We start from the raw sequence: 13685 nt of genomic DNA, 5'->3' as shown, positions 1-13685 counted from the left end.
ATACCAGAGCTGAATGTACATGCAAGAACTCTGCTCACTTTCACAAATTCAGCACACCTGTCTCTGCAGACATATTTCAGATTCAGCTGCCCAACTGTATGTCTCCTTTAGCTCCAGATAACTACTGCAATAATATCACAATTCTAACCTTATGCCACTTATGGGTTTCCATCGTTATTTGACATTTTACACAAATAACTTTAGTTTAGTTTAGTGTGGAAACAAGCCCTTCGGCCCATGGAGTCCGCACCGACCAGCACATAAACACGATCCTACACAAGGGACAATTTTTGAAAACATTTATACCAAGCCAATTAACCCTCAAACCTGTACGTCTGTGGAGTGTGGGAGGAAACCGAAGTTCTCTGAGAAAACCGATGCAGGTCATGGTGAGAACTTACAAACTCCGCACAGACGGCACCTGTAGCTAGCACCTATCCTGGGTCTCTGGCGCTGAAAGCGCTGTAAGGCAGCAACTCTACGGCCGCGCCACCGTGCCGCCCTTCTGCAAAATATTTCTTCATAGTTTTTTTTAATGTAAATTATTCATCAATTAACTCATTTCATATTAAAACAGTAACATCTGAAAATATCATCTGTGTGTACATTCATCCAGTCTAACTTTAAAAAATGTACATAATACTCATTTACTCTTTATCCAATATTAATTATCATCATCACTTAGTTATTTTTCCATGCAAATATCATCCAGATATGACATTACCTAAAGAGCAAAGTCATTAAAATGCTATTAGCCAAATACCATACCTCCATATGCTGTGTGAAGGGGTCTTTGGGATTACACATAACTGAAGAAAATCTGTGATTGCTTCTTAAACAGTACTGGCTCTTGCTTTCTGACATGGGGAAGGTTTGCCGAATGACAGTCAATCTTCCAGTCAATCTTCTTGCCAGCTCTCGAATATCTGCATTGTTTATTTCCTGGGGTTAACAAAGAATGACAAATTAGCTAATTCGTTTGTTAAAGCAACATTACTTCGTAAATTCATTCACATTAAAGTTTGTCGTACAGAAAAGCTTGGGGCGAGAGTACTGGATACATTTTCAACAGCAGAATCCCACTGCTGCACTCCTCCCCACCCCAGATAAGCAAGAGTTTCTAAACATAGTATTCATGAAAATAAAATCATACTTGACCAATAGATTGGAGAGCTTTGTGAGTGTGTTGAGTTGACTTTATAAGGGGGAAATCAACGTTGGGGATGTATTTGGATTTTAGAAGGTTTTTGATATGATCCTGAGCAGGATACTGGTCAACAATGTCAGAGTGCATGGAATTGGGGATAAGATACTAATCTGGAATGAGCAGTAGTGGAAACCAAAGAGTGGGAATATGTTGGACCTTTCTCAGTTGGACCGTCTGTGACTAGTTGCGTTCTGCAGGGATCCACGCTTGGGCTTGGACTATTCACAATCCATATCAACGATTTGCCTAGTGGATTAACTATTATACTTTCTAGTTTTCTGATGATACAAAATGAGGTGAGATTGTGAGTATAATTAAAGAACCTTCAAGGGGTTGTAGACAAGTTACAGTAAGTGACTAGGTATGAAAATGTCAGACGCAATATAAATGTTGTAAAATGTTAAATTATCATGATGCACAAAACACAGAGAGGCAGAGTATTTTTTAAACGATGAAGGTAGAGAACATGGGTGATCAAAGGGATTTTGGTTTATGTGCACATGTCTGTGAAAGCCAATATGCAGATGCAACAAGTAATCAGGAGGAAGCTCAGGTGGTGAAACTTGGCATTCTCTAGCTTAGATAACAGGAGGAGTTCATTCCAAACCGTGATTGGTAAATTATTAAGGACAGTGCAAGACAAACAGTGGAGGAGGTGGAAGATCAGCCATGTTCCTGATGAATAGTGGGCTACTCCTGGTCCCATTTCTGATGTTCTTGTCCTTTGTTCAAATATTCTGATTTGTTCTCATATCTATCAAGTGAACGTGTGGACAGTAGCATATCATATGCAAACAGCATTTTGCTATTTTTAATGATTGAAAATGCACCATTGCTACATATATAATAGTTAGCATGCATGTATTCTGCACAAACAATGACCAATAAAACCAGTAAATCTAGAACTGAGGATTCACCTCACATTAGTAAAGAGTGAAGCATCCCAGGATTCTTTAGTGTTTGCTGATGATTGGAAAGTAAATCTCATCCAGAATTAAAATATAACATCTAGTTAATAAAAAGTTAAAGGCCTTGGAGTAGATGGGAAGATTCATTAATTTTCAGATTTAACAGATCAGTGGTATGGTCAGCATTTTTACATGTGTGCAATTCCTCTTTTGACTGCTGCTTTGCACTGTTGTGATTAAATCCAGTCTATAATTGTATCAGGACTGTTGGGCAGCTCTGTCCAAGCAGCAGTGGAAATATTCACATGGTATACCTGGCTTATACCTTAAACCTATTTATCTCAGACTAGTGTGCAAACCAACCCTCGTATGTATCCGAGAAAAAAAAGTTTTCACAATAACTTATGGAGATTCTAATTTTAGTATCATTAGGTTTTTCTTCTCAGGGAATACAAACTCCTTACACCTTTCACCTTTTTTTCAACAGCAACAGTATAAAATCTACAATAATGGATTGCTCCATTATAAAGATCCCGACAAAGCTTAGGTCCTGAAACTAAAGTGGCATTTCTGCAGTGTGTATATTCAGGTGTCATTTTGTACTACACCATAAATGGGCCAGAAGTGGCCACCAATGGCTTTTCACCCCATGACTACAACTCCTCAAGGTTTCCATATGTTCTTTTGTACCTCCTGCAAACCAGCCCACGAAGCTCCAGCTGTCTGGTTTAATGAATACCCACATTTGCAGTTATTGTCATGATCAACTTCAAAAACTAGAGACGGTAAAGGGTTGCACTGGCAAATTCTGCTGAGAATGTAACCTTGCAACCGTGCAAACTTGCAAGCAAACATTTAAAATAAAACTTTGGAGTTGCTTCTGAATATTTCCGGTAGGTTGATTATCAGCACACCAACTCACACCATTGCACCACTCCCTCGAGGAAGGGATCACCAATAATAAGCTGTGACATTCCTTATACCTGCACACGATTATTGAAAAGACAGAGATGCGATATGAGCTGAGAATGGTGGGGTGGAAAATCGGACTATATTTAGGGTTAATGCATCACACATACTATCAAATCCTACAGAAACCAAATATACAGATTATGCACATAACACATTTCACAATAAATTAATCAAGAGATACTGTGTGTATTATAAAAACGTATCCACCAAAGCATCAATGAGAGAATCATGCCAGTTTCCTCTGGCATTCTTGCAGGAAAATTCAGGGGAATATGGGCCAAACATGGGCAAATGGGACAGGCTTAGATTTTAATTGGTATGGATGAGTTGGGCCATTGGGGCTGTTTCCAAACTGTGAGATTCTATGACTCAAAGGAACCTCAGACTTTCGATCAGGAGAATGTCCCTGTGTTGTCAGGCTGGGAAAAAATCTGAGACTGCCTGAGGACATTGGCAGTGAAGGTGTGGAGTGTAGGTCGGGCGGCACAGGGGTGTGGCGGTAGAGTTGCTGCCTTACAGTGCCAGAGACCTGGGTTCGATCCTGACTATGGGTGCTGTCAGTACGGAATTTGTACGTTCTCCCCGTGACCAGCGTGGGTTTCCTCAGAGATCTTCGGTTTCCTCCCACACTCCAAAGATGTACAGGTTTGTAGGTTAATTGGCTTTGTATAAATGTTAATTGTCCTTCGTGTGTGAGGGATATTGTTAATGTGCGGGTATCGCTGGTCAGTGGAGACTCGGTGGGCCGACGGGCCTGTTTCCACGCTGTATCAGGAGGACAAACATTTAAAATAAATCCTGCTTGTTTACAATGGATAACTAATACGTCTGACAGTATTTGAGGAAAGGTCTGGCGAGGTCTTTCAGTTTAAGGCCAGGTGAAGCCTACAACAAATTTCATGGTAAGCATTAGACAACCTTTGATGATCCTTCACCTGCTAGGCCATTATGGAGGTTATCCAGAATGAAATTTGGAAATGCACCATTGGTCATCTCAGTAGCCATTTCTATTTTAATGAATAAATTATAGTACACAAAAACACTGCACTACATGGTTGAATTTCTATGGTTTTTTGGGTCGACTGGTCTAATCTGTTCCTCTAGTATCCTTGGTCCAATGCTAGTTCATTGTAAAAACAACGTCCAAATTGCCCTACTGTCATATCCCATAGGCTACATTCTGCTTTCCTCTTTAAACATACATCAAGTTTAGGTTTAATTTTAACATTAAATTTGTATTTGATTTACCATTCAGCCCATTGTTGATCAGTGCAGTGATGGGGTGCGAGAGATGTGATGGTAAGAGGAGCAAGAAGTTGTGCCCTGAGTGAAATTCAACCTAACCCTATGCCTTTGTAGCAGCTCTTGCATGTTCAAGGTCAGAATCCAAATGAGTCATTCACTCAATGTCCTACTCTGTATCCTGTGTGCATGCTTGAAAAATGTGCAGCAGAAACATTTAAGGTAACTCTGAGATCAACGTTTCTGTGCTTGTTCGTCGAGGCTTGATCGGATCGCTTGACATTTCTGCATCAAGTACAAACATAAATGAACAGCTAGATTTTCCAGTGTTTCACCCTTTCTTTTTAGCGGTCAGTCCAATACTATTGTGACATTGTCAAAATTCATTTGCAAATGTTTCTTGTTCAGGGTGTAATTACTTCACGTGTTGAATCTCATCCATACTACGCAAGAATGTCCCAAAAAGCTGGAGTAACTCAGCGGGTCAGACAGCATCTCTGGAGAAAAGGAATAAGTGATGTTTCGGGTCTGAATCTGAAGCAGGGTCTTGACCTGAAACATCACCTATTCCTTTTCTCCGGAAATGCTATCTGACCCGCTGAGTTACTCCAGCTTTTTGTGTCTAAGTTCGGTTTAAACTAGCATCTGCAGTTCCTTCCTGCACACTATGCAGGAATGTGATGAGCTGAGCATCCTACTTCAGTACTTTCCCATTGCCCCTGAAGAGCATGTTTGCATCAGTTGAAAAGTACAGTTTGTGTTGGTTAAATTACCTTGGTTTTCCATCACGCTGTGCAAAATTAGCATTCATGACTTGTCTTCCCAATCTGCATCGTCTCTTGGTAATACATTCCAAATATGCCATCATAAATTATTGCATTTAGAACTGTTAACTAATGCTTCCTCTTAAGTGGCAAATATGAACTCAAAATAGAATTGATGGTTATGTTAAAATATTTATATTTATCTTTTCTATTCTCTTTTAATGCCAAGAATACTTAAATAGGATGAGTACTTAGTTTTCCCCTTTCCATCATAAAAAGTGTTGCATAATCAGCCTTCTCTGCTTCATCCTAAATGATCTCGAGATGCAAATAAATATCAATTAGCCTACATTTATTCACCTAGTGTGGTTACAGGTGAGCTCAGTGTGTTGAAATGTGAACGTTTTCCCCTTACGATACCTTATGATGCATCCACTAACTCCAAACCATATGCCTATTCCAAGTGAGTTTCCAATGTAGTGGAAAGATACATGGCTGCTCGTTGCAGGATGTGCCTCGGTAAATGGTTTTGATCACCTCGACTGTGGTACCAGATGCTCTGACCACAGCAAGCCTGGTGATCAGTAAGTGGCTGCAGTGAATGGCTGGGTCTGTGCATCACTGCTGCAGCTGGAAGCATTTGGGCCTGGCAGCAGTGTGATCGGTCAGCACACTGCCCCTAGACACATTCTGTCATTCCCTGCAGCTCTGCAGTCCTTCAGCTGATCCACAGCCATGTGCATGAATATGCCATCGAAGAGGAATTAAATAAATGACAGCCTGTTACAGCTTTCATTAAAGAGGAATTTAATCAGTGAAAGCTGAAGTTGCAATGTCTTCACTGTCAGCCACATATTCCCTTCCCCATCCCTTTCAGCATTTTGAAGTCATCTCTTCCATTTCCACCTATCCCTCCCCTATCTTGTGGCATCTTCTCAGACAAACGCTGGAGATGCAACACCTACCCTTGCACCTCGTCTGTGATCACGATCTTGGAACCAAGCCAATCCTTCCAGGAGAAGCACCGATTCTTTTGCACTTCTAATCTCACACCTCGAATTCACACCTCACCACTGGAGGCACCAAACACAGATTGGATAACGGTTTTGTGAAGCACCTGTGCTGTCAGCTGGCGTGACCTTGAGCTGAAGACAGCCACAAAAAGCTGGAGTAACTCAGCGGGTCTGGCAGCATCTCTGGGGAAAAGGAATAGGTGACGTTTCGGGTCGAGACCCTTCCTGGTGCCTCACCATTCCACTCCCTCTTGGACTTTCTGTCTGTGGCTTCTGCATCATTACAACAAAACCTGACGTATGCTTGAGGGACAATTCCTCAGCTTGCCTTCAAAATTCAACATTAAATTCTTTGATTCCAGTTAAATCGATTCTTTTTTCCATATGTATCAACACTGCCTATCATCATTTTGGCTCAGTTTCTCTCTTTTTCTTTGTTTTGTACATTGCAACTGTCAGGTATGGCTCACAGCCACACCATTAGTAATACACAAAATGCTGGAGAAACTCATCAGGACAGGCAGCATCTCTGGACAGAAGGAATGGGTGACGTTTTTGGACGAGACTCTTCTTCTGACTGAGAGTCTCTCATGAACTCGTTGAGCCGAAGGCCCTGTTTCTGCTCCATACCTCTCAAGTCTAAAGACTACAGAGTGTTTTCAGCATTTTCTATTTCATTACAACTTGATTTCCAGCATGATAAATGCTGAAAATAAATCATATTGCATACCAAGGAAGCAGTATGCAGTAAACACCAGAGTTTATGATCAAGCTTCATTTGGGATATTTGGGTCTAACAGTAAAATTTTGGCTGCGTAATTACGGTCGCAGACTGTGCAAAATTAGGACACAAAGTGCTAGAGTAACTCAGCGGGTTCGGTTGCATGTAGAAACAAGGAACTGCAGATGCTGGTTTACAACAAATGTACACAAAGTGCTGGAATAACTTAACGGGTCAAGCAGCATCTCTGAAGAACATGGATGTGTGATGTTCCAAATCAGGACCCTTCTTCGGACTGATAATGGAGTGAGGAGGGGGGGGGGGAGAAAGAAGAGGCAGGGCAAGATGTGGCAGGTAATAGACAATAGACAATAGATAATAGACAATAGGTGCAGGAGTAGGCCATTCGGCCCTTCGAGCCAGCACCACCATTCAATGAGATCATGGCTATCATTCTCAATCAGTACCCAGTTCCTGCCTTCTCCCCATAACCCCTGACTCAGCTATCCTTAAGAGCTCTATCTAGCTCTCGAAAGCATTCAGAGAACTGGCCTCCACTGCCAGTAATAGGTTGATACAGGCAAAGGCTTTTTATGTGGTGGGGGTGGTGGTGGAGATAGGGGAGGGGGTTGGAGAGAGAGAATCGGGAGGGGAAGTGAGGGATTTGTTAGAAGTTACCTAAAATTGGAGAATTCAGTGTTCAAACAGTTAGGGTGTAAGCTACCCAAGCAAACTATGAGGTGCTGCTCCTCCAGCTTTCATGTGGCCTCACTCTGACAATGAAGGAGGACCAGGACAGATGGGTCAGTATGGACAGAGAGCATCTCTGGAAGACATGGATAAACTGTTTATGCACTCACGAGTCCACAGAAAGCTTGCTTGGTTAGTTTAGTCCACTCTCAGCAAAATGCAGCATTATGCAGCGTTTTAACAATGAGCCCATAGACAGTTCCTGCTAAATTTGAATTTCTAGAATGAGACCCAAAATCGGGCTTTCAAGCCATCAGGTTGAGAGCCCACTTATTCCTTCTATCTCATTGTCATTCTTCCAGCAATTGCTCCCTCTTGGCCAATTCAGAGGACATGAATCCTTACTTGCCCCAGGAAAAGTAAGCATTGCAGAGGCCAGGTCAGAAACTGGGCGTTTGCCCTTCCTTAACTTCAACACCTTTAGCTTTAAATCTATTTTAGAATTTTCCTCAGTCAACGGCGTAGCCTCCTTCCTCTATGAAGGCTTAGATAACAAGACGTGATAATGGCCTGGAATTGGCTGCAATGTGTAAACTGGCAGCAAATAGCATAAGTAGACAGCTGTACTGCATGATCCTCCAGTGGCAAATTAATCTCAAAATCTGCTAGAAAATAATTAGAGCATGCCACAGAGAGCTCGGCTGTGGTTCAGACCCTCATCTAGCCAGCTGTACCTAGACTGTATCATTATTATATCAGGAATACACAGCTAAGCTTTATTCTTTACAAAAATTTCCTCTGGTCAACAGTTAGTTTTCTACTATGGCAGCAAACTAGTAACATATATAATTAAGGATATATTATCCACACAGGGAAAAAAGTTCTTCAGTCATCTGGCTCTGTCTGCGATCAGTAGATGTTGCAAAGTGCTTGATTTCATCCATGATTGATATCAACACATGATTTCAACTGCAATATCACAGATAATCACCCCGAAAAGGCAATTTAACCATTGCAAGAATTTCACTTTCTAATCAGTAGTTTAGATAAATAAATATAGATAATGTTGGCAATTGACCTCATTTCTGTTTTTAAATGTTTGCTCTGGGATGATTAATTTAATCAAAAAAAGCTGAGAATATAATTATATTGTAATGTCTAGGCTTACATGCCTCATTTAAATGTGTTTAGTACACATCCCTTGAAACCGCATTTCATTTTGCAATATCTTAAATGGGAGCAATGACTCCTTAAGGCTAAATCAAGACAATCCGCTTTGTCATGCATCATTTTTTGTGTGTGTTTGTGTGTGTTTGTGCATACAAGTGTGTTTAAAGTGGGGGGGGGGGAGTGATGTGGGAGAAGGGAGGAGGGTGAAGGAAAGTCACATTGAAGAGAGGTACTGAAGTCACACTGCAAAAGGGGCAGTACAGTGGCGCAGTGGTAGAGTTGCTGCCTTACAGCGCCAGAGACCCAGGTTCGATCCTGACTACGGGTGCTGTCTGTAGGAAGTTTGTACATTCTCCCATCACCGTGTGGTTTTTACCCAGATGCTCCAGCTTCCTGCCACACTCCAAATACGTGCAAATTTGAAGGTTAATTGGCTTCTGTACAAATTGTAAATTGTTCCTTGTGTGTAGGATAGTGGTGGTGCATGGGGTTCGCTGTTTGGCACAGACTCGGTGGGCTGAAGGGTCTGTTTCCACACTGTATCTCTAAACTAAGCTAAACTTTGTGGAATGGTCCATATTTAAGGACTCTGCAACCAACCTAAATGAGTATGCCATTTCATCGCAGTAAATATGTGGAGGAATTTGTTAGAATGTCGGAGGTTGAGGGGAGAGTTGATAGAGGAATATAAAATCATGAGAGGCATAGATAGGCTCGATAGTCAGAACCTCTTGCCTCAGTGAAAACATCCAACATTAGAGGGCTTCGGTGGGAGGAGGAAAGTTTAATGGAGATGTGCGCTAGGTTTTTGTTTTACAGAGTTGTGGGGGCCTGGAACACATTGACAGGGGTGGTGGTGGGGGCATATACAATATACAATTCTTCAAGGATGTTTTGAGCTCATCCTTGAATCTTCTCCTCCATCCACCAGGTAATTTCTACCCGGAGTGTTTGTTTCAAGTGTCTGGGCTGAGTACACAAAGTTCTTTAAAGCTGGGATGTTGGCCTGAGGGAGGACACTGCTGTTCAATTATCCTTCCAGTAATCTTGAAGGATTTTGTCGAGACAGTGTCGGTGGTTTATTTCCAATGTGTTGATGTGCTTGTTGTAAATGGTCCAGGTCTTAATGGCACAACACCAATAACTTGGCATGATTTTTTTTCCAATACATGTACTCTCGATACACCAGTGCCATTATTATGGGGTAATTTTTGTAACAACTTTTTTTCAGGCTAGTGGAATATGTTGCATGACAAATGAATTTATAGCTCTAATCTTAAAACAAAGAGACAGTTTCAGGAAAGTATATCAGTTTATGAAAGATATACTCATTGGATCAAATGACATCAGGGTGGGAAAGGCTTTAGACAATAGGTGCAGGAGTAGGCCATTCGGCCCTTCGAGCCAGCACCGCCATTCAATGTGATCATGGCTGATCATTCTCAATCAGTACCCCATTCCTGCCTTCTCCCCATACCCCCTGACTCCGCTATCCTTAAGAGCTCTATCTAGCTCTCTCTTGAATGCATTCAGAGAATTGGCCTCCACTGCCTTCTGAGGCAGAGAATTCCACAGGTTCACAATTCTCTGACTGAATTCCACAGATTCACAACTCTCTGACTGAAAGTGGAAAATTGAACACTAATACAGAGCAATTGGGGGAAGGCCTGGTGAGATGCTGTCATTTTACATTCCATTAGGAGGAGGGGAATAAAGTAGGTTCCTAAATGGAAAGCAGGGTTAGATTAACAAGTAGGGCTAGCTAGTTGGGTTAGATTAACCAATGCAGAGAATTAACGAGGGTACAAACCCTGAGTAAATTAGGATGAGATTATCTCCTTATGTTCTTTCAAACTTACAGGCAAAAAACTTCAACACTCCCGACCACCTAAAATCTTATAGCTACAGTATTAACTCATAATGGAAGTGTATAACTTAGTGAATCATCATACACAAAGGTATAAATATCTGCACATGGGTCACTTGTGTTGGCAATGCGTTTCCCCCTCCAATCATGCATTATGTTTACACATGTGCATTGATACTGTAGAAAAACTGATAAATTACAAAATATGGGCATGCCAAAACATTTGGAAAGAAGTGTTATGCAAGTTTCCTTTGTGCTGCTCCACAAGATGAACCATGAAGGCTTTTTTTCTGGCATGTTTTCTAAAGCAATGTCAAAAAAGTGTGAACAATTTTTTCTTGGCAAACTCGAAGATAATTTCTTTCTCATCAGCTGCCATACTTTATGTTTGCACAATATCCTTATGTTGGCAGTTCTAATGGTGTTTTATGAACACATTCTTTGTCACCAAAACAGAACAGGCTATCGTCAGCAAGATTAACAAAGCCATGTCTTTCAATGCAGCAGCTTATCTTCTAACCAACCACTGAAAAATCACACTCAATTTTTGGCTTACAGAGGCCAGAACTTATTTATCTATTTTGGACTCAAATGACAACCATTGTAAAGGCACAACAAAATTATTTCTAAAATGATGTAAAATATGTTGACGTCAACTTAAAGAATCAACACCCAGCACTTTTGACCCTTCCAGCTCCTATAACCTAAATGGTGGAATGAGATCTGAGCTCAAATCATATTTTGAGATATATCTAACAAGCATAAGACTCTTATTCCCCCATCTCCATCTCTACATTGAAATCTCGGTTCATGGACAATCCATCAGAAGCAGAACCTATACTAAATTCCTCCACTGCCTAAATTGTGATAATTCTATACTGGGACAAGGGAGAAGTTTCAGAGCTCACAATTTCATTTATTCTCATTCAATTTAGCTTGCTCTAAAAACCTATGCTCCTCAGAATACAATCTGTGTTATAGTTTTCTCCTTAAATAATTCACATCAGGTTGTTGTTTCATAATGTGAACTTTTCCTCTCTTCGTGCAAGGGAGAATTGTTTCATAATGTGAACCTTTTCTCTCTTCACTCCTGACCCTCAGGGTATTTCTTGCAATTGCTGTTTTTGTATCTTACCAGGTGCTCCAAAGGTCAGTTTTAAGAGTAGATCCAAAGCTGCTGACACAGCAAAAGGTGAGGCAGGTTAGACAAGTGCCCCAGAATATTCCTATGGCTTTGAAATCTGATCTGGAGAGTGAGAGTGAAGGACCAAAGACTGGAAAGGGGTTGCAAGTAGTGTTTCAAAAGGTTTTGGGTTCTGAATCTGATACAAGAGAAAAGAAAATTAACATTTGTTGGTTTTCTGCTTGTATGGAAGACTGAAAAGTTGAAATCATTTTCTTCATGGGAGGTGATAGATGGGAAGAGAGTGTGCATGAGAATAAATCCTGCTTTCTGACCCTTTCTTTACTTTTCCTTTGCAATGTCAGGTTCAGAACCCGAACATATTTAAGCACTACCTGCGATCCCCTTCCAGTCTTTAGTCTTTCACATATTGGGCCTCCTTGATGGCATTAAAATGTTCACTGACATCAAAGGCACATAGCTTTCATATATCACTAATTTATCTGCCCTGTTTCTGCTTTACTCAATTTCAAAAATCGGAGATTTACGTGGTGTTTGCTGTGCTTATTGAGCTTCAGTTCCAGGGGGTGGGGGGGTCATTAAGCATTGTTGATGACATTTCATATTTCCATTTTGCCTCATGACATAGAGGGAGTTAATTTGGTCTGTTAAATTTCCACTGGCTCTCAGATCAATCTCATTGATGTATTCTCCTACTTATTTTGTCATTCTACCAGTTATTTCCTCATATCTAATTCTCTCTCACTAACCCCCTATATATTTATATTAAGAGTAACTTAAAATTAACCTAGTGTCTGGCACATTTTTGGGAGTAGGGAAACCTACATAGATTTGGAAAGGCTATGCACACTCCAGAAAATCAGCATTGAAGATCAGGATTGAACCCAACTCATAAGAGCTTAGAGATAGCTGATAGGGGGCGTGGCTGTGTTCTGCAGCTGCGGCTCACCGGCAGTCTCTCCGGTTTTTTTTTGTGTTTTTTTGTCATTGTCGTTCTTAAATGTACGTTTTGTTTTATTTTTAATTCTGTGTATGTAGGGGGGTGGTGGGGGGTGGTTGGGGGAAACCTTTTTTTCAATCTCCTCCTCAACGGAGATGCGACCTTTACCGTGTCGTATCTCCGTTCGCGCTACGGCCTAACATCGTGGAGTCGGCAGCCTCCAGCTGGGATCGACCTCGAAGACTCCGGTCGCAGGGCCTGGACTTACCATCTCGGAGGCTTCGGCCGTGGGCCCTGCAAACCGCAACATCGGGAGTTCGCAGGTCCCTGGCTGGCGACCGGTGTTTGGGAGCTCCAGCCGTAGCAGCTTCGACCGCCCCGAAACGCGAGGTACGATCAACCCGCCCGCAGGCCCTTCATCGCCCTGCGTGGCTCGGCCGCGGCACTTTACATCGCCCGGTGGGGGCTCAGGACTTTCATCGTCCTGCGTGGCTCGGCCCTGGGACTTTACATCGCCCGGTGGGGGCTTCAAGGGGTTGGGTGCCTCGACTGCCTCGTGGCGCCACGGGAGAAGAATGAGGAGGAGATAAGACTTTGCCTTCCATCACAGTGAGGGTATGCCTGGAGCAATCACTGTGATGGCTGTTTTGTGTAAAAAATTGTATCTGTGTGTCTTGTGCTTTTTGATGTCTGCTGCCGGACCCTGACGTGAGAGGACGCTGGCGTTGAGTATTCGCCGCTTTTCCGTCAGGATAGTTTGTCTGTTTGTCTCTATGTTAAATGTATTTGTAAAGCGCTTTGAGCATGTGATAAGGCGCTATATAAAATAAATATATTATTATTATTATTATTATTACCTAGTGCTCCACTATGCCAAACTATTCCCATTGTTCCAGCATCAAGTTTCCTGGGCCACTAATCAGCCTATCACATATTTTAGGGTCTAATGCCACTTGAAGCTCCAAATGTTCTTCTGGTACATTACATAATGGGTTTATGAAGTACTGTGTTATGGCAAAATCACATCATACAGACCCACCTTTCAGT

The 13685-nt window shown here is 41.8% G+C and overlaps 1 protein-coding gene across 2 annotated transcripts in view; it reads right to left on the bottom strand.

Moving 5' to 3' along the window:
- Nucleotides 1–13685, bottom strand: part of LOC144600103 (glutamate receptor ionotropic, delta-2-like) — a 361426-nt gene that overhangs the window by 104839 nt on the left and 242902 nt on the right. For both annotated transcript variants that reach the window (XM_078411520.1, XM_078411521.1), the window contains exon 6: nucleotides 769–942. In XM_078411520.1, coding sequence (XP_078267646.1) covers nucleotides 769–942 — 174 coding nt within the window. The remainder of the gene's footprint in view (nucleotides 1–768; nucleotides 943–13685) is intronic.

Source organism: Rhinoraja longicauda, chromosome 14 (assembly GCF_053455715.1).
Source record: "Rhinoraja longicauda isolate Sanriku21f chromosome 14, sRhiLon1.1, whole genome shotgun sequence".
In the NCBI taxonomy this organism is placed as follows: domain Eukaryota; kingdom Metazoa; phylum Chordata; class Chondrichthyes; order Rajiformes; family Arhynchobatidae; genus Rhinoraja; species Rhinoraja longicauda.
This window is presented reverse-complemented; position numbering and strand designations above follow the sequence as displayed.